This window comes from Ricinus communis, chromosome 4 (genome assembly GCF_019578655.1).
Source record: "Ricinus communis isolate WT05 ecotype wild-type chromosome 4, ASM1957865v1, whole genome shotgun sequence".
NCBI lineage: Eukaryota > Viridiplantae > Streptophyta > Magnoliopsida > Malpighiales > Euphorbiaceae > Ricinus > Ricinus communis.
Window position 1 is genome coordinate 24,670,256 of NC_063259.1, and position 20,876 is coordinate 24,691,131.

A 20,876-nucleotide genomic window follows, 5' to 3' on the forward strand; every position below is an offset into this window, starting at 1 on the left:
AATTCTTTTATTAAAACACCCTTTATAATTTCTTCCAAAATTTTTCAATATATAATTTTACTTATATAAATGTGCATTTGGGAAAATTTGAATAACCAAAATATAATCATTTCTCAAATAATTTACTTGAATAATTTCTTAAAATTTTAAACTAATTGGGTATAGAAAATAACTCATTTATTTGATTAATATTAAATTTTTCATTAAATCATTTCAAATTAAACCCAATAATAATGAAGCTAAAATTAACTTAAATAAAAAACTCATTATTAAATATATAAAAAAAAAAATTCCGGGTGTTACATAAAGCAAGCTAGAGTTAATAGATTTAGATTAGTAAATAAAAAATAAATATATTTAATAAATAAGTTAAATTTAAAATAAAATTTTATAATGTACTAAAAATACTGCATATAAATAAAATAAAATAAATAAATCAAGAATATAATAAATATATATATATATATATAAATATAAATATCAATTATTATTATTATAAATTAAAAAATTATCATTACAAATTAATATTTATAGAAAAATGATAAATATTTTATTTTGCTAATTCTATATGGCAAACTCTCGCCGGATGATTCTCTTTATTCCAATTTTAATATTATATATTTAATGTCTAACGGTAAAGTAAATCTATTATGAGATTGGACAATATTTCATCAATAACTTAATTATTACAAATAAATTTACAGCTATGTAAGAAATTGTGTTTTTATAAGAAAAGATGGTAATTGTTTTTAGTTTTTTCTTCTTTTTATTCTCACGCTGTGAAACAAGAACCGAATCAGAAAAATGTATCATACACGCATCACCATGAGAGTTAGAGCTCCTTCTTCTTCTTCTTCTTCTTCTTCTTTCTTAGGGTTTGTCAAAATTAAATTCAGATGCCATCTCATTCTTGCTCAATCTCAACCAATCGATACTCTTAACTTTCCACTTGTCGAACTCTAGGGTTTCAACTTCTTCTTTTTTATATTTTGGCTGGGTAATTCTATTTTGTCACTTGATTTCTTTTCTTTTTCTTTGTTTGCTTATTGATTATTTAGTCATTATATTCACGCTCCTCTTGATTCCACAAGTTTAATTGCCGGAATGCTGAGGAAAGTAGGAAAAGTTAGAATCTTTTTCTAGTTTATGCTCTTTCAAAGATGATAATATAGCTTTACTATATAATATAGTAATATGACGCAGAGTTAGGAGCGTGCGGGTTCAGATTTTAATGCTAGTTTTCATGCTTTTTAAGGTGGCATTAGAGAGTGATTGCTTTAGTTTTGCTGTAATTTTTTGTGATTGCTATTTGTTATTCATTATCAGAGTTGGTGCGTTTTGCATGATGAAGCTGTTTTAACTGGTTAATTGGATAATTAATTACTTGACATTGTTATCATCATAGTTGAAAGTAGGTTCTTTTTGTCTATCTTTCAGGTACGCTACTTGAACTATTCATTAATTCCTACTGGTGATTTGTTGTAAGCCAAAGTTTGATAAGGTATTGCAAACTTATTAAGTTGCAGAAGTTGAGATGTTTAGTCAAGGGGGTTATAATTCTCAGTCTGGACAAGGTCCTCAGAAACCTAGGCCACCTCCATATTTACAGCATCATTCACAAGCTCTGCCTCCTCCGTTATCTCATAATTTTCAACAAGGTCCACTGCTTCCATCACCTCCTATCCCACCTCGCCCTGGTCAGCCAGGATTGCCTATATATCAGCATGGTCCTCTTGCTCCACATTTTAGCACTCGGCAGGTTCCTCCTGGTGGGATGCCCAGTCCAGGTCAGCCTTTTTTGCATCGGCCACCAACAATTAGTGGAAGTGCTCCATTGCTGCAAATGTATTCAACTGCACAGCAAAATCCACAACATTCTTATTTAGCACCTGGTCCTCCTCCTCCTCGGAATTTGCCACCTACAATTTCACAAGGCCCTGTATTATATAGAGCTCCAATTAGTCAGCTGCCTCCACAGCCAATTGCTGTGCAGGGTATACAGCAAATTCCGCCACCTCCACCTCCCCTGCCCACTTCAAGTTTTCCAACTTTTGCTCTTTTTGGGAGTAGTTCGGACTCAAGTACTGGAAACTCCTCAATCTCTTCCGTGGCTCCTCTACCACTGCCGCCTCCACCACCATTGCCGGCTTCTGCACCACCCCCTGTGCCATCTTCTTCGCCACCACCCTATTCTAGTACACTTTCTGGCAGTAAATCAGGTGCTCCTCCACCTAAGCCAGCAGAAGAAATTGTTCAGAAGATTGAAGAGTTATGCCAGCTAATTGCCAAGAATGGTTCTTCTTATGAAGATATGTCTCGGCAAAAGGAAAATGAGAATCCATTGTTCAAATTTTTGTTTGGTGGTGAGCCAGGAAGCGAAGCTGCTATTGCGCATGGGTATTTTTTGTGGATGAAGAAGAGATGCAAACTGGATGGAATTGAGCATGCAATGCCAACCAATCATTCAACTGTTGCAACTGAGGCCCATTCACCTGCTAATTCTGACATGGAGATGGAAGGTTAGTGTAACTAGTTATGTTTTCTTTGTGATTTTCTATGTATCTTTCATCTGCTTGTAGTTTGCTAATATATCCCAACCATTTCATTTGCATTAGAGTATCAACATTTTCTATTTCAAATTGTGAATATTATGCACAATAATATAGAACGGGTTCTAACATATATAGAAGGCTTGTCTTTCGACCTTGGAAAAATCTTATGGATGAGACTTAGGGAGCATGTGCATGTATGTCATCTTAGAGATACTAGGAAAGTTCAATGCTTTCAAAGTGGCCTGTCATTTAACTGTTATGATGCGTGTTTGTCCTTCTCACTAGAAGAGTAGTGACAAAGATGACCTTCCTACAGTTGGTGAATGGAAGAATTATCTCTGATTTTGTTGCATATCCAACCTTCAATGTGCTAAAAAACATGCAAGCAGAGGTTCTTCTTTTTTTCTTTTTTTCTTTTTGAAAAATAATATTCTCTGGGTGCTGACTGTGTCCCCAGTTCTTACCTAAAGGGACTTAGATACTCTCTCTCTCTCAGTCCACATCAGTTTGTAGCTGTGCACTATTATTGTTAAGTTCTTTTTTACTGGTTTAGTCCTGTACATTAATTTTTGGAAGGCAAGTATTCTTGTGGATTGCATTGAAATATGAGGTGATAGTAAATGAATGGATTTTGGAAGTCATATGTTAGCTTAAATTTCCATATTGTGGTTTATAATTGCTATAAATGGATTCTTTGGGTTAAATACATTTATGAAAGAGATTGAGTTGAAAAATGGGAATAAAAACATTGGAAATGAATCTTCAGAATAGTTTTAAATACTTTTTTTGAGGCTGGATTGATTTCTTCTCATTGGTTTCAAGTCCAACCCATTATTTGTACAATTATAGTTAAGAAGTAAAAAAAAAAGTGTTCTAATGCATCAAGTTCTCTATCCAGGTTATATATCTGAACATAAATGATACATACTCTATCTGTCCTATGTCAATGTGGCATCGATTGGCCTTTCGCATTGTTAATTTTCTTGCTCCCCAAAATTCATTGATGCGTCTCAGCTAGTAAAAGGAAAAAGTTACGACTTACGTGCATGTTTAAAACAAATAAAACAATTTGGACAGATATGCTACGTATGTAAATTGTATACCTAGTGCTAAGCAGTTGCATGGTGAAGTTATTAATTTTCTATCTTGTTTTCTTTTATGGATTGGTGTCTTTAGATGATATCAGCGGGTCATCTCACATTGACCAGGCAGTGAGTCAGCCTTTTCAAATACCTACTCAAGCTTCTGCTCTGAAAAAGGAATCAGAAAAAAAGTTATGCACATTGCCATGTTCAGTAGGATCGGATGCAGCCACAACTGTTTTATCTGATACTGAGTTATCATCCAGCTCGTTAAGACTGGGTGAACAAGGTAAGTTCTTACTCCTATGCAGTGTTTTTTCATTCATGAACTTATAAAGCATTTTCTGCTTATTTTCCTACCTTGTAGTGCAAATTTTGATATGTTACTTTTTTTGCTTCTGATGTGCTGGTTAATAGAACTTTCTTGCTTTCTGATTTTGTTCTATATTTAATGTTATACTTAATGGGTAACTTCCAGTGACTCAAGAATGTCTTACGAGGGCTGTGTTTCTCATATAAGTTATTCACATAAAACTTACAGTCCTTAGATACTTAATAAGCTACAGTCTTTAGATCTGTAGCTTATCCATTGAGTTTAATACACAGGTCCAAAATTTGTAAATAAAAAAAGAGGGCTGTGTTTCTCATATAAGTTATTCACATAAAACTACAAGAATAGTCTTTAGATCTGTAGCTTATCCATTGAGTTTAATACACAGGGCCAAAATTTGTCCCAAGTTGTGATGACTTGACATTTGGGAGATCAACTTTTGGAATTCAAAGCCCAGTTATTGGTTCTGCTCAAGCTACCCAGTATCGCTTTGTTGGTGACGGAGAGAATTGTTCTGCACCCCTCACTGATGATAAAAGTTCACCTTGGGCAGGTGGAGCTGTTGAATGCATAAGTTCTGACAAATATCCTGGTCAAGTTATGAATGGAAGTAGTCCATTCAGACTTCTACAAGATTATGTTTCTAATGACAGCTCAGAAAATGATGAGGAATCGTGTTTGAAAGATTCCAATCCTGAAACAGTTTCACCAGTAGTTGCAGTCAGCAATGAAGGCTTGTATAGAGAGACTGGAGATGCTGGGCCAAAGAGTCCCTACAAGTCTGAAAGGACTTCTGTGCTGCTCCCTAAATCTGGCATTCCATACAGAGCCCCAGAATATCCTTCAGATTCACAAAGTGGAATTAAGGAGACTGCCCCGATTTCCGTTTCAAGTGGGTTGGCCACCAAATGTAGCGATACTAAGCATGAAAACCAATTATTTATTGACCATGCTTCTAATACCAAGCGTCTAGCTAAAGAAGATGCCTCTGGTGGTGAATGGGCAAATGCTACTTTTAGTAGTAAATATGAGAAGGACAATGACAATAAAAGTGCAAACTTCACTTCGAATGCACAAAAGATAGATGAGTTTGGCAGGTTGGTCAGAGAAGGTGCTAGTGATAGTGACTCTGATGATTCACGTCATGCTCGGAGACATAGCAAAAGAGGGAGAAGTAGGAGCCGAAGTCGGAGTAGGTCTCCTACAGGTAGGAGGAAAAGGAGGAGGAGGAGCCCTCGGAGAAGAAGAGAGAATAGAAGTAGATCTCGCAGGTAGGAAACTATCTTTTTATCCTAGGGTTTACACTGCACTTTATTTATGGAACTATAAATGTTACTACAAAGGTAGTAGCATTAATAGTTTTATTATGGAATTATTTTCATAATCTGTTGAAGAAACTGAATTTTCTTGATATTTGTTTTAGCTGGTCTCCCAGGTATCGAAGAAGTAGGAGCGGGTCTCCCAAGAAACGACGGAGTAAGAGCAGGTCTCCCAAGAACCGTAAGAGCAGGTCTCCCAGGAGTCGAAGAAGTAGGAGCAGGTCTCCATCTTTTAGGCATGCAAGTGAGTTTAGCAACGGCATTATGAGACGCCAGATGCCAGCCTGTTTTGACTTTCTCCGAGGCAAGTGCTACCGTGGGGCATCTTGTCGCTATCTGCACCATGATTCTGAGAAAAACGATGGATCAAGGCATCATAAAAGCAAGCAGCATGTAGTGCAACTTCCTCCCAGTTCAAAGAATGTCAACACTCATGATGATAGCAAGAAATCCTCACTAAAGGTATCAGATCTTGAGCAGGAAATCATGAACCGGGAATCGCGACACAATCGTGATATGCCTGCTGGCAGCATTCTTGCTTCAAAAGATGATATCATTGGTTGCACCAGAGAAGATTCTCTCAGCAATGCATTTGTTAATCCTGACAGAATTTCTTCTGGTCCTGCAAGAGAGGTCACTGTTAAAGAGCCAGAAGCAGGTAAAAAAAGGTCTGAAAATGTTACTACTTCTCTAGAAGAGAATCTTCTAGAGACGATGGAATCTGACAGGCCAAGGAGTATTGGTGGTTCTCCCTCTAAACTTGCTACTGATACTAAAGTCCTGGAATTGCATGGTGAAGCTTCTAAGGTCGTGCTTTCTTCTCTGAAGGACTCTGTGGTCCAGCAACTTCAGCCTGTTCTGTCACATCCAGTGCTTGAAGGTACTGATCGCCCTTACCTACAAACTGATGATTCTTCTATATCTGATCCATCACCTGATAAAACCATTAAGACTTTTCCGAATAAGCTATGTACTAGTGAACCTTTTCCAACTTCAGCAGATTCTGCACATAATCCTTCCCAGCTTCCCCCTTTTCCTCCTGCTCCCAATTCAGAGAATAACACTCTACATGCGACACAGCCATCAAGGGATTACAGTTTGATGCCTCATTCTGTAGCATCTCATTCTCAATCTGCCTCTTTGGAAAGCTTTCCTTCTTACATGCTGCCCCATCAAAGTTCTCTTTTTTCTGTACCACCGAAATCCTCCTTAGCCTCCATGCTGCCACCACCGCCACCGCCATCGCAATTGCCAGCAAACATTCTGACTGCAAATGCAGGAAGTGCACAACCAGATGTTTCTTTGCAATTTCAGCAGAGCGGCTTGCCTCCAAGGAGTGACTTTGGTTCTCAGTTCTTCTCAATACCGCCCTACTCAACTGAGTTGTCTGGTAATTCCCAGGTTGGTCAATTCCAGCTTCGGGCCTACCCTTCGGTGCAAGAACCTCATCGACTTCTCTCACATGTGGAAGATTTTAGGTTGAAGCCTCTACCTGGAAGCAACCCATCCAGTCAACAATTTAGCAGGACTGGTATTTTGGGAGAAGATCATTCAAAACAACTTCCAGTGCAGGATTTAGGTACTTCAGATTCCTTTACTAGGAATAACAATTACCTTCAGCCTATGACCTTTTCTCAGGAGTCATCTGCAATCAAAATGCAAAACTTTCCTGGTCAAAGTTCAACTCCAGGAGAGATTTTGAAGTCTTCTCAGATTCATCCATACTTGCAGCCGCAACAGCCAATGCATGATTTGGACAATTCTGTCCCTGGTAGTGCCTATGATCTGCATGGGAAAATCAGTTCTTCAACTAGATACACACCAGATCATCGAGACAGAAATCAATCATTGCATCAGCCTGATTTTGGAGTAACAAGAAGTTCAACTCACTTTAATCCTTATGTATCCACTTTTGAGAAGCCGCTTAGCTCCAGATTTAGTTCTGATGTCTTCAGGCAAGAAAAAGACACAACTTATGTTAGCAAGCATGATCCTCCTTTTAGTTTGAACCATGCTTCAGTTGATGTCCAAGGTGTTGGATCAAGACAGACAGCTTCTTCACCAATTTCTGCCAGAGGTGCCGGGAAGATTATTCCTGGGTCAGGTGGAGATCAGTATGATCCAATCTTTGACAGCATTGAACCATCTTCAAACTCATATAAGAGATTTGATCCTATTCAGAAATGGGAACCCTCTGGTGATTCGGATATCATATCGAGGCTCAAAGGCCCTATCCAAGCATTGGATGTCGAAGAGAATAACAGGAGGAAAGAGCCTGGTAGCATCACTCTTGCTGCATCTCTTGATAATGAGGAATTTGGTGAGACAGCAGACGCAGAAGTTGGTGATGTTGAAAATGGGAGTCAGAGTAACCCTGATGCTTTAGCTAATACAAATATGGGCGAGATAGAGATTGACCAGATTAAGTCCCCAGGGAAGAGCAGGAAGAGCAAGGAATCCAGATCGATAAAGCTTTTCAAAGCTTGCGTTGCAGATTTTGTAAAGGAGGTTTTAAAGCCATCATGGCGACAAGGTAACATGAGCAAGGAGACATTTAAGACTGTTGTCAAGAAGACTGTTGATAAGGTGGCTGGTGCAATGAAGAGCCACCAGATACCCAAGTCCAAGGCAAAGATAAATCAGTATATCAACTCGTCACAGAGGAAACTAACAAAACTTGTGATGGTATATCCTCGTTCTTTCCTTTTCCTTTTCTTCTTTATGTGGGACTGTTAACTACACAGGTGCATGTATCCTTGTCCTAACTGATAACTGGAAAGAAATTTCAATGCTAACAAATTCCTGAGTAATATGACTTGTGTGTTGATTGATAGAGATCCTATATTCTGGCCTTAAGTTTAGTTGACATTGTCAATGACTTGCCATCAGGAAAAAACATGATCAGTTTTTTGGATCTTTTCATCCTAAAAATTTGTTTGAGCAATTTGATAAATAGGATAGCATACATCAGTTCAGTATTGCTCAAAACAGCTGGACAACCGCCTTCAAAAGCTTAACAAATGCATGTGCATTCCTGCCAATTCTCCAAAAAGGACACAATATCATTGTTAGAATAAACCATTTCTTTTAGTCATGGTTATGAGTGAGACTTGGGGTTTGAAATTTTAACATACCATAGGTTTTTAGATTTCTCAAATAAAACTGCACTGAATTTGCCAACTAAAAATAGGTATTGGATTTGAACTTCTTGTGGCAATTGTTTTCAGCAATTAATCATCTAGTGCATTCAATGATAAAATCGAGTTTAAAGGGGCTGCACCAACTTCTCTTCTCCTGAAAAGAATAACCAAATTGAAAGGTGGGAGATTTTATTACATGCACCATTAGCATACATGAATTAAAGCTTTACTCTCTTTACATGATAAAGTAAGTTGAGATTGTGTTTAGGAATCAAGACTCATGACTATCATGCAAAGTTCTTCCAGGAAATGAACAAACATTTGTTGCTACAATGTATAAATTTTAGTGCAGCCAGAAGAAAAGGAAAAATGAAACTTTTGTAGGGTGCAAGGAGCAGAATATTCCCTCTTTTTTTTTTTTCTTGCGAAGCTTGGATTCTTAAATTTGATTTGCGATTGTTAATTTATGCTTACAGGGGTATGTAGATAAGTATGCTGAAGGGTAAAGGTTGATATTATCACCTATGGTTTTGGTTGATGATTTTGTTTCCATGAACTCTCCTATCTTTGTGGCTTATGTGCCATTACTGCTGAGTTGCGAGGGCAGATGGTAAAGTTTCACCTGGCATTGGTACATTCCTGGTGCTTGGTGAAGCTTGTATTTACCAGCACCAGAATATATGAAAGTCCAACAAGATGAATTTTATGAAGCATTATTTCCAACCTCAGCAAAGTTCTGTGGGAGCTCTAAAATGTGTATGTAATGTGCTTCTTTGAATATTGATGTCGTGCCTTTTATCTTATCTGTAACTAGCTGTTCTGTTAACTGTAGTAATCCCTTTGTAAATTGCCTAATTTTTGCAGTATAAGTAGAATTTTGAAATTTTTTTCATCTACTACATAGCCATTGTTAGGAAATATTATGCCAAATTAGGAAGTAAACACATTAAAAGATTAAGTCAAGAAACAAAGAAGGACATGGAATACTTTGTGATGATTTAGATGCTGTGTTTTCTATATTCTTACTCTATCTTCTTGCTATGTCGTGCTTATAGTTTCCAATGGCATCTTATGGTATGGCTGTTTTCAAAATTTGGAGATGCATGATCCAGGTCCTGATTCTACAATTTATATTTCTTCAAGAATATTATTTGCGACATCTCTTCCATTTCCTAAGTATTTCTGTTCCTCTCTTATCAATTCATGTATCCTCCAACTTTTGCCACCCTAAGAGATGCAAGAATTTATCAGCACAATGCTTAATTGATTATTCTGTTTTGCTATTTTACATTTTAATTCTTGCAAGATGCCAGTCTATGATTGTTAAACATTAGATTCAGATACAACCATAAAAGTAAGACATTAGATTTGGATTACCTACCAAAAGAAAAAAAAAATAGGCAAAAAGCATATAATTTTACTGTGTACTTTTTGGTTGGATAAAATTGATGATCAAGGGAATTGGAAGCCACATCTACTAAGATATGGTTTTGTTTGGATATTTTTACCAGGTCAAGATTTCTGGCCTATGTTAATTGTTATTGATAAAATTTTATTGTGAACATTTGTTGCAGGATAAATTTGAATGAAGTGAATTATTCTTGAAGGTTTTGTTGGATGATATGGATTTCCCCTTCTTTTTTCTTTCCTGTGTGGTGCCACTGCCAACAATATGTTAAAGGTCATTTGAAAGGTTCATGCTCATGCACGCACAGACAGTGTGCGGAGGAGAAACTTGTAAATGTGTACAGATGAATCGATAATATTAAGTGGGACAGTTTTTCTTTTATTTAGTTTCTTCTTTTATATTCTAAGCCTTTGAACAAATTGTGGTTGTGAGATGGAGAATTTATGGAAATGTTCTACAAACACTTGCACTGGTCACCATCTCACAAATTCAAGTGATAATGTGAGGTTTTGAGTGGGCACCTGGTGTTCTTCTGAAGTAAGATCTTGGATACTGATATTTGTCCTAAACATTTGCTTGTGGAATCTTTGGTGGAAGACATTCTGTGTGGCATTGGGATCCAGAGTTCCTGGAGGATGAGCAGTGATGATGAATGAAAGAACAGGTTGGCAGGAAGCCATCTTGATGGTTGTATAAGAATGTAGAGTTCAATTCAAAGTATGGTGCTGGTTAGTGACCTGTGGTATATTTGCTTCTCATATTGATAGGTGTATCCTTCTCGCATCTAAAGTGCTTTCCTGCCAGGTGATACTGTTTCTCAGAAACTGCAGTGGTTTTCTATAGCTGAATATGATTTCTTGATCTGTCCTCAGTTTCGATCCCATGTTCTTAGCTGCAATCCACGTATTAGTATCATGTAAATGACATAAAATAGAAAAGTAAGGGTCTGAAATTATGAGTACTAGCATGCATAGCCAAGTCTCCTCTGGACATTTGGAACTTCTATTTGTAGATCTGCACTGGTGATCCAAATACAACTTCTGCAGGGAAGAAGATGTTACAAGTCAAAAACAGGATTAGAAACAAAAAGAAAAAGATTATCCTCCAGAATTAATTTATTTAGCTCAGATTCTGGAATTGGAATTAAAAAATTTCGAAAATGAAAATGAAATGAAAAGCTTACTAAGGTAAACATTTGTACAGAATATCTGTAATGAATTTATTTTATTTGCCGACTTTCCTCAACATTTTGATTGTTCAGATATATTTATCATTTTGTATTTTTTGCATAATCAACCGAAATAGCCATATCATTGATTCCTTATCCATAACGAACAAAGGTTGTCTTGTCGATGTTATTCTTTGACTCTTGAGATTACATTTAAATAAATAAATAAATATTTTATTAATTTGAGAAATGAAAATGACACCTTTTTTTTTTTCTTTCTCTGAACTGAAACAATATTTCTGACATGCAAAATTCCTTAACAAGAAACATCGATTCTGAAGAAATGAATACGACCCAAAACCTATCCGGCCCATTTGGCGACAGTAGAAACAAATAAAGAAAGACGGTGTGCTGAATTGAAAACCTAGAAACCAAAACCTAGCAGTCTATTCCAACAAAGACGTTACTAACGTTACTAATTACTTACTTCACTTGCCCGCCAATCACCATTCACCACCCTTCAATCCCAATCACGACCACATTAAACCTCTTTACTACCAATTCTTCTTCAACCAATAACAGGTTTCTTTTTACTCAATTTATATTATTATTATTAATGTTTTTTTTTCTCTGTTTGATTATTGCTATTCTGAATCTCCTGCCTTTCAGTTTCGATTTCTCTTTTAGACATAACTAAAGCTAATTAAGTTCTTTCTGGTAATTTGCTTACTAAAAGACTTCACAATTGTAATTTCTTAGCTTTACCTGTGGCAAATATAAATCAAATGCCTGCCTAGCTCTAATGTGTCTGTACTGTTCTGTTTGTTAAATTTATTTTTCATTAGCTTTAGGGAATTCTCCACTCCCATTCACTGGTTTTTACCTAGCAGATGCTCCCTAATTGATGACGCTGTAACAGCCTTCACTGCTGTTGTGATATTCTTGGCTGTATTAGCTACTGTTTAGCTAAATTAACTAGGTCGGGATTTTGTAATTGTTCTGTTTCCTTATTTTTATATCTCTTAGGCTATAAATATTAGGATGTGTATTGTCTAGCAAGTAGTTTGGTCCTTTTTTTTTTTCTTTTTAACTTTTGGCTCTTTCAAGTTTATTGGTAACTTTTGTGTTGAATTGCAGGTCATTAGCTAGACAATGGTCAAAAAAGCTAAAACTTGAGGGGAAAGTTTTTGTTGTGTGTATGATTTGGTGGTTGATTGTAAAGGAGAATTCATTAATGAAAGGAAGTTTCATGAGTGAGATTCTGAGGTCTCTAGGTGATGCAATACTCATTTGGTAAGCATAAGAAACTTCAATAAGGAGAGTTATAGTTTTGACTTCTGGTTACATCAGGGAGAGATGGCATCATGTAATGGAGAAGTGATGACATGCAAGGATAAGAAGAAATTAAGGAAACGCAAGAAGTGTGTTCCTTTGGATAAGGTTGATGGTTTAGATAATTGTCCTACTAATGATTCTTGTTTGATGAGAAATACATCCTTGGAAAAAGATACAGTTAGAGATCCTGCAATCAGCAATAAAGATGAGTCAGATATCACAGAGTCTCAAAGTAATTTGGAATCAACATGCTCACAAACCAGTAAAAGGAAAAGGAAGAGGATTAAGAAGAACAAGAAGAAGAATGAGGAAAATGCGAAAGAAAATCAGAACATGCAGATAGACATTCAAGGGGATACTTCTTCAATAAAGGGTGATTCTGTTGGAACAAATTTATGTCAGGAGTCTGCAGTTAATACTGATGAAAAGGCAGATTCGAAAATAGCCCCACACTCACAATTGACCAAGACACAGAGGAAGAAAATGAGAAAGAAACAGAAGCTGCTTGCATCTAGGATTGATGACAAAGCTCATGTTCCTCTTGCTGAGTTGAACTCAGTAAAGATGGAAGAAAATGCTCTGATATCTGAAAGACAAAGTAATTCCTTAGGAAGTCAAAGTGCTAGTTCAATAAATAAACATGATAATAATGGTGAGGGTGGTCTTCTTTTGGCTGAAAAGGAAAATATTCAAACCCGTCAGATGAAGGGAACATTAAGAATCTATCGAAAAAGAAAATCCTCGGACTCTGAAGAAAATATCGTACCTGTTACGCTGGCTAGACAAGCTTCATCAGATTTAAATAACATTCATTCATTTGAAGTTTCAGAAAATGAGGCAGAAAGAGTACAAGCTAGGGAGTGTGCTTCTTCAATTAAGGTTGCGGAAAAATTTTTGACAGAGAATACCTCTTCTAACTGTTCAGTTGGTGAGTTTGCATCGGTGGAAAGCAATAAAATAACGGAAGTGAAGGATGTTGATTTAGATGTTCATATCAAGGATAATCTTCCTCAAGTATCATACTCTTCAGTAACAGAACTTCATGTTGATCGTCCAGACAAAAAGCTACTTATCCTTGATGTCAATGGACTTCTAGTTGATATTCTTCCATATGGTCATATATCAAATAAGGCCGACATTACAATATCCCATAAATCAGGTTAAAATTTTATATGGACTTGTATTTATACTTGTGACCTTGTTTCCATTTCCAATTTAATTGCATAAATTCTAACTTTGTTGTTATTATGTTTCAGTTTTCAAAAGGCCTTTCTGTGATGACTTTTTACAGTTTTGCTTCAAGAAATTTAATGTTGGGGTTTGGTCATCAAGAACCAAGTACTGTCCATTTACAAGTGATCATACTTTTTTCCTTATTTCTTAATAATATGTCATTTAACAAATATATGTTCTACATAGTCATTCAAATAAGTTAGAATCCTATTGTCCTTGTTGCACCCTAACCATGAGCATATCTATTGCAGGAAAAACATGGACAAGGTAATTGATTTTCTCATGGGAGATTCTAGACATAAGCTGCTTTTTTGTTGGGTAAGTTCATGTTATAAGTGAAACATGCACTTTTTATCTTTTTGTGGTATGCCATAATCATCCTGCAGTCTGGGGCAAATATTTTCAGTAGGGGTGTATGCAAGCTTGGTTTTGTCCTTTCTGGAGATTTTCTTTTTTAAATCAAACCAAACTTTCTTTTGGTTAAGAAACAAACTAAACTGAAATCTAACAGTTGGTTCGGTTTCTAATTTAGTTTGAACCATGTAATTGGGCTTAAACTTAGATTTGAGAGCCTCAAATCAAATGGTGTTAAAAAAAAAAAGGTTTTTTCTATTTTGACTTAAAGTGTATAAACTAGAGATATGCCATAAACATATATAGTTTAGTTTATACATTAATTAAAAATATGCTTAGTTGGTTCTTTAGAAGCCAGACTAAATTGAATCATGAAAAGTTCTTTTTCTATTCGATGTGAATGCTGCAAACTACTACTGGGTATTGTGTAAAGGATAACTGAAGTTTCTGCCATATTTGAGATAAGAATTTCATTTAATGCTTTACTAAACTTGTGAATATTTTCCAAATGGAAATGGGTATCAAGTCTTCCCATAGAGGATATTACATTATTGCTGAAGCTTATTTTTTTAAATATAGGTGCTTGTGGATTTATGTTAGAAAAGCCATTGAGAATTTTACCGACATAATATAGGGGATTTGGTTACAGGTTTTGATCATCATATCTTTTTGTGGAGTTATTCTTGTTGTTATTCTTAATAAGCCATGTCTCTTCTCTTAAGTTGTAAACTTTGTCTTGGATTACCCAAGATCTCTATTTTTCTTCCTTTTCTGAAGTTTACAAGATTTCTTAGTAAAAAAGCAGTAACAGGTAACTCCCAAAAGACCCAAGACAAGAATTTGCACTATATCTGCTTTTGTGGAATGGTTCAAGTAATTTTAGGTGTTTTAAAGCCATCATGTCTCTTCCGCTGTTGAAATCTGTTACAGTGATAGATTGTGAATCTCATTTCATTTTACGGTGATTGTTTTCGAGCAGCATCAGTCCCACTGTACCAATACAGGATTCACCACTGTTGAGAATAATAGCAAACCCCTGGTTTTGAAGGAATTGAAAAAATTGTGGGACAAATTTGATCCTCGTCTTCCATGGAACAAGGGTGAATATGATGAATCTAATACATTATTGTTGGACGATTCACCATACAAGGCCTTGCGCAATCCAGTATGTTCTGCAATTCTTTCTTCTCTCTCACTTGGGTGATGATTTCACTTTTTGGATACTGTTCTGATGTCATTTTCTATTGCTTTCTGTGTCAAATCTTCTTTGTCCAGCCGCACACTGCTATCTTTCCTCATACATATTGCTACAAGGATGCTGGAGACTCTTCATTAGGTGAGGCACTCTTAATATAGATGTAGAGTTTCCTGTTTTGGCAGATTTAACACGAGCGATAAGCCACTTCGACACAATTCATTCATGAAGTGCTGTGAGAAACATGGTTGATCTTACCTACATATGTTAGGTCAAAGTCTGAGCTCATCATAATCTTTTCTTTTGCCACAATAGGCTGGTATGCCGATGACTTTTTGTGTTAAGTGAAATTTTTGGTGGAGCCACGTTTTGTTATTAGGTGGGAGAAGTTCTGGATCGTTGATATTCATAAACAATAAGCTGAAACTATCTTGTCTCTGGTAGTAACTGATTTTGAAGTTGCAAATCCTCAGCTTTTACCAATTACCACTATAACCAAGTCATTAACCTTCTGTTTGCGAGATGTCTTATTGGTTAATCATTGCCTGAAAACATATTCACCAATAGCCTATTTGCATGCACAATTTTGTTTCCAGAACTAGCACATCTGGCTTTTTTTTTTTTTTTTTTTTTTTTTTTTTATGTTTTCACTGTTCTGAGCCAGTAGTTTCTGCTTGTGATTGGTGATTAGGTCCAATATGGATGCCATTTTGGTCATCTAGGGGCAGCATTGTGCATATTACAGTTCCGCTATTTGATTTCTATCCAAATGGCTCACTTGGACGTGATCTTGAGAAAAGTTGCACAAGATTTTAATCTCATGGTACTAATGCTCTTATTATATTTATTGCTCAACAGGACCTGGAGGCGACCTACGTGTGTATCTTGAACGGTTAGCGGAAGCTCAAAATGTTCAAGATTTTGTTGCTCAACATCCATTTGGCCAGCGAGCCATTACGAAATCAAATCCTTCATGGGGTTTCTACAAGAAGCTTTTAGGTGTTGCCTCTAGACAACGTCAAGTTGTTGCTAGTGGTTCTGGAAATACAATATAGTTCCCCCATATTTTTTCTTGGCTGTCAAGTGATGTTATTCAAACTGCTGCAAATGGCTGCATTGGCGTTGCAGAATGCTGGTGTCTCTTCTGTTTAGCCAGGTTAGTTGTAAGAGAAAACCCAGAAACATGTTCCCAGCGGTGGATTACACAAGCTTGCTTATAGTAACTGCTGTTCTTTTGATAACATGCAGAGTACTGCTCTAGTCGTCCTCAACCTTGAGATGCGGAACATTTTTGTTTGTTGTGCTGTAGGTCCTCAATTTTTTTTTTTTTTTAAACAGGAGCTGTTTCTATTTTCACTATAGCAATTGTTTGGTATAAGGACATGTATGCCATGCAAACAGCACACAAGATTGATCATTTTGTTGACTACACTTGAATTACCATAATAACAAAATGAAATCTCTGTTCCACGAGATGTCGGTTATGTTTATTGTCCTTTCTGGCGCATGCATGTATTGACTGCTATTGCAGGGCTAGTGCATGCTTTAGTTCATGAACTCTTTCTGGTAGATGTAGGGTAGGAAAACAAAAAAAAGGTCGAGAGAATTAGCAGGCATGTGCTTATTTTGTCCTTCGCTTTTTGTTAATTGGGCTTGGCTGCAATTTGGAGCCGGAGACGACTTTAGTATCAAATTTATCAGTGGACCAAAACTCATTGGTGGCTGAGAATTAGTACGCATTGAATTATAGGTTTGCTTCTTCAATCTATGTCTGTCTGTGCTTAGTGTAGTGGTCAACCTATGTGTTGCAGGCTGCAGTAGCTTTATTTATTAGTTGAATTTCTCACATCTATTTCTCCTCCATGTGATGAAGATATTTACGATATTTCACACTTGGCAATAGTTGGTTTGGTTGATAAAAAATGCATGCATAATCGCATATGAACTTGAGCCTTACAAACTACAATGGGAGACCATAGTAGATGACAAATTTGGCCCGTGAAATGGATACATCCTTGAAATCTTTTTTTTTTTTTGTCATCTTCGTCACTGTCCCCATCATCTTCTTAATGCAGGTAGTTGGAATTTGACTAATCATTTCTGTGACTCTGAACCAACTACCAAGCTTAGGAACTCCTTTTATATGCTATGGAAGATCTCATGTGATTATAATAATATACATGCATCAAGCAGGTAGTACTAATATAGAAGATGGCAATAACATAATAGTAATAATAATTTTAAGGTCCCATGTGCCATAACCTATCTGAGAGGGCAGTTAATAAAGATCATGGCTTTGCTGTTTATCTCTTGGGTCCCTCCAAAACTTAATTTGGACCCACTACATTAACTATCAAAAATGGTCCTGGTCATCCTGTAGTTTGACATTGGACCCCATAGCCAGCTGGGAAAAGGCCCATAAAATCCAAAATTCATGGGTGTTTTTTTTGTCATCTGTACTAATCTCTCAATTATAGAAGTTACTCCTCAACTGACCCAACTCAAACTCACTAATTAAAGTGTTTGGTGGCTATCTAAATTATCATCAACTTATCATGTGCAAATTAGATGTGGGTTTGATTCTAATGACCTGGCAACTCAATTCCATGGCTTTTTCTTGCTAAAAAATCTTTTTCATCACCGATGCATTTGGGTCTTTTAGGTTCACTTTTGTATCATATTTGATATATTTCAGAAGTAGTGTGTCATAAAGTAAGTGATAATGGCAATGGCAAGTATGATATGATGTGCTGTAGTTTTCCCTCATAACCAATATCTCTTATCAGTAAAACAGGCAACCCTTATGTTGCTACTTCTTGCCTGGATTACCTACCTAGTTTAAAGAACCTATATGAAAGTAACAAGAGCCAATTATGTTATAAAATTAGAAAAAGTATTGCATCTGCCCCTGCTATTCAAGCTTCTTAATGATCACTTAACCCTAATAAATAAATGTTTCGAAAAATGTAATTTGGAGCCATGTTTTCCCTTTCACTGGCAAGATACTAAAAAGCTAAATACCTGAAAATACATATTATCAGTATTGGAAAAGAAAAAGAAAGAAAACCTGTAACAATATAATAAGAAAGAAAGAAAGAAAGAACTAGGAAATATGTATGATATATTCTCAACTGAGGTGTTACTTTTCTTACAGCACAAGTTCAGATCTGATAAAAATCATGAAAGTGTCTTGTCATTCATGCATCTTTCATGCCTTCATTAACTGTTGAGTAAAGAGGAGATAAAAAGAGCAACATTATAGTGGTAACGAGGGGACCCTATTAATGTAAAGCCCTATAGTTCAGCTTGCCTCCAACATGCAAAATCCTACTTGTTTCATGTTTACTCAAAATCTAACATGCTTTTTGGGAACTATATATGAACCTGTTCTTTGTCTATCTCCTCCTCCTCCTCATCGTCATCATCAAGACTTTTCTTTTTTATTTCTTATAGAATTATGATCCCACCTTGTTGGGTTATAATTCTTCCCTCCTGATGTATTAGACTTGTCAATGCACATATATGATTAAATGATTCTTGTGGGGATAAACTTATGATATATAGTAAGGCATAATGTGGCAATCAAGGGAAGAATGAGTAATGTTCCTTGAAACATGGGTTATAGTGATGGATATAAGTTTGTTGGTGTTGCCTAATAAAGTTCAAGCATGTCACATGTGATGATTTTTCACTTTATGCATTTTCCATCTTTTTCCCTAAATGTATTTTGTAATAACTGATTAAAAATTTATAAAATTTAAAAGGAAAACAATATTTATAATGCTCATAAAAAAATCATTTTAATTAATTATTACTGAATTATTCATGTAATTATACCTCGTATTATTCATTCTCTCAATATATACTATCACATTTTCAATTTCAGAATGAAGAGTCTTAGAACAAGAGACGATAACAAATAGATTTATTAAGAGATGAATGCCTCTTGATAATACCTAAATAAAAGTTGAAAACTATTTTCTTTAATCTAAGGTAAATGTTTTCCACAACATAATTATTAGAGCCATAAATGTAGATAATTTTTTGTGTAAAGGAAATAGCATTTTATGTTGTAAAAATGGATTCGCTCTTAATTAATCATATATTTATTCTTTTTTTCTTGTCTTTGTTCTATAAAAGCACCTGAATTTTAAAGTAAATATTTCTTTTAAATACATGAAACATCATTAGTTTCATATTTTATATTAAATTATAGCATAATTAATTTTTTGTCTCTCATTTTAAATCCATTAATTAGAAGTTAATTTGTCATTATAGAACCTATGTAAACAAATGCATGTATATATAATTCATGTGATAAAATTACTATCAATGAATACTTATAACATCATGCATTATTTCATTAAATAATTACTATATATGTGCACTTTTTTGTAAATTATAAAAATAATTGAAACTCAAGCAGTAAGAGTATTTATTCTTAAAAAATAAAAATAACAATTTCAAGTTTCTACTTCCGTATTAGACATAAAAAAATAACTAATCTTCTATTGGTGGACTCTTTTTTAAATATATAAAAAAGAAAGATTGGATTGAAATAAAGAATTTTGTGTATATGAATAGTGCCTGAATTTACAAATATGAGCCATCAATTAAAAGAAATCACTGTCGCAATTTGATTAAAATAAAAGATATATAAGACAAACATTTTGTAGATGAACAATATATGGTTTTGGTTGGCACCTTTTTACATAAAATAAACTTTTGTTCCACAGCCATACATTCCACAATCTCCTTATCTTCTTCTCCTTCCTTTCTAACGAATCCTTCATCTCTGCCTTTCTCCTGTTATAATAATTTTGGGTTTCTTCTGAAATATAAAGAAGAAAAAAAAGAATTCCTCAATGCCCTTTTTATTTTCCAAGTGTCATAATCCCATTATAATTTAAAAAAGAAAAGAAAAATCCAGATTAATATTATTATAATATAAATTAACTCAGACACCTTAATTGCCATGCATGTTCATTCCTGCCAACTCACATCATATTAAGGGTTTTGAGCAGTTTAAGTTGCCAAATATATTTCATTCAATAATGATGCATATGGCTTAAAATAATTAAAACTCAGTACAGAATATTGGGTTTTAGTAGTTAATGTTAATTAATATCATACACTAATCACATCTTCTGAAGATAATTATGGGGTTAAAAACAGATCCTTAAGATAAACCATATACTAAAAACAACACTCTGAGTTGATAAACCATATACTAAAGAATTAAGTGGTGAAAATAAATAGGGCCATATGCCTAGGCAAAAGCCTGGCCCTAACCTTGTTATTGAGTACCATAAATGGCTAAAATGCCATTCAGTAAAAAGATTTCACAAGTAAATCTTAAAGTAATAAGTAGGCATATGCATGAGGTAAGAATTATAATTTCTCATGATTTTTTTGTTAGATATAATTACTATATTCTTGATCATCATTTTAGTGACTTGTTCCAATGATTGTGTAAAAATTTAGAGGTTAAATTCTTTTCTTCTTTAAACAAAAATCATTTGAAAATGATTACTTCAAAGCGGCTCTTAATGTTAAATAATAATATAAAGCAATAATGGCCTCCATGTTTGTAAGTAGTTTAAGTATCCATAATCATACCTCCATCATTAGCATTTTATATTATCTTATTGCTTTAGCTATTTAATTTAAAGCAAAGTAAAAATAATAATAAAAAGTTAAGGGTAAAATTAAAAGGGTTTGGACTGCAATTTTGACCATATAAATTTCAATAATTGGAA

At 35.1% G+C, this 20,876-nt stretch overlaps 2 protein-coding genes across 8 annotated transcripts; both read left to right on the plus strand.

The window, feature by feature from the left end:
* Positions 1-755: 755 nt before the first annotated feature.
* Positions 756-10,303, plus strand: LOC8284413 (serine/arginine repetitive matrix protein 2-like). 5 transcript variants are annotated; one of them, XR_007215395.1, is made up of 7 exons: positions 756-997; positions 1,438-2,519; positions 3,729-3,923; positions 4,354-5,236; positions 5,389-7,969; positions 8,901-9,180; positions 9,999-10,303. XR_007215395.1 is itself a non-coding variant. In XM_048372531.1 (6 exons), exons 2-6 carry the CDS (start codon positions 1,535-1,537, stop codon positions 10,011-10,013), a joined length of 4,659 nt encoding a protein of 1,552 aa, XP_048228488.1. In that variant the 5' UTR covers positions 758-997; positions 1,438-1,534; the 3' UTR covers positions 10,014-10,303. The 5 variants fall into 5 exon arrangements, 2 of the variants coding, with proteins under 2 accessions (XP_048228488.1, XP_048228487.1); XR_007215397.1 differs by having other exon boundaries at positions 757-997; positions 5,401-7,969; XR_007215396.1 differs by having other exon boundaries at positions 813-831.
* Positions 10,304-11,287: 984 nt separating this feature from the next.
* Positions 11,288-16,601, plus strand: LOC8284414. Of its 3 annotated transcripts, none has more exons than XR_001534930.3 (8): positions 11,290-11,582; positions 12,138-13,494; positions 13,592-13,673; positions 13,820-13,886; positions 14,902-15,087; positions 15,198-15,258; positions 15,976-16,273; positions 16,366-16,601. XR_001534930.3 is itself a non-coding variant. In XM_015716601.3 (7 exons), exons 2-7 carry the CDS (start codon positions 12,357-12,359, stop codon positions 16,170-16,172), a joined length of 1,731 nt encoding a protein of 576 aa, XP_015572087.2. In that variant the 5' UTR covers positions 11,288-11,582; positions 12,138-12,356; the 3' UTR covers positions 16,173-16,601. The 3 variants fall into 3 exon arrangements, 1 of the variants encoding a protein (XP_015572087.2); XR_007215398.1 differs by lacking the exon at positions 11,290-11,582 and adding an exon at positions 11,610-11,717; XM_015716601.3 differs by having other exon boundaries at positions 11,288-11,582; positions 15,976-16,601.
* The last annotated feature ends 4,275 nt before the right edge of the window (positions 16,602-20,876 follow it).

Coding starts and splice junctions, on each gene's coding strand:
- LOC8284413 (XM_048372530.1), top strand. CDS start 1,535: ATGTTTAGTCAAGGGGGTTATAATTCTCAGTCTGGACAAGGTCCTCAG. Junction 2,520..3,728: donor TTCTGACATGGAGATGGAAG/GTTAGTGTAACT, acceptor TGGTGTCTTTAG/ATGATATCAGCGGGTCATCT. Junction 7,970..8,900: donor AACTAACAAAACTTGTGATG/GTATATCCTCGT, acceptor TTATGCTTACAG/GGGTATGTAGATAAGTATGC.
- LOC8284414 (XM_015716601.3), top strand. CDS start 12,357: ATGGCATCATGTAATGGAGAAGTGATGACATGCAAGGATAAGAAGAAA. Junction 13,887..14,901: donor ATAAGCTGCTTTTTTGTTGG/GTAAGTTCATGT, acceptor GTTTTCGAGCAG/CATCAGTCCCACTGTACCAA. Junction 15,088..15,197: donor ACAAGGCCTTGCGCAATCCA/GTATGTTCTGCA, acceptor TTCTTTGTCCAG/CCGCACACTGCTATCTTTCC.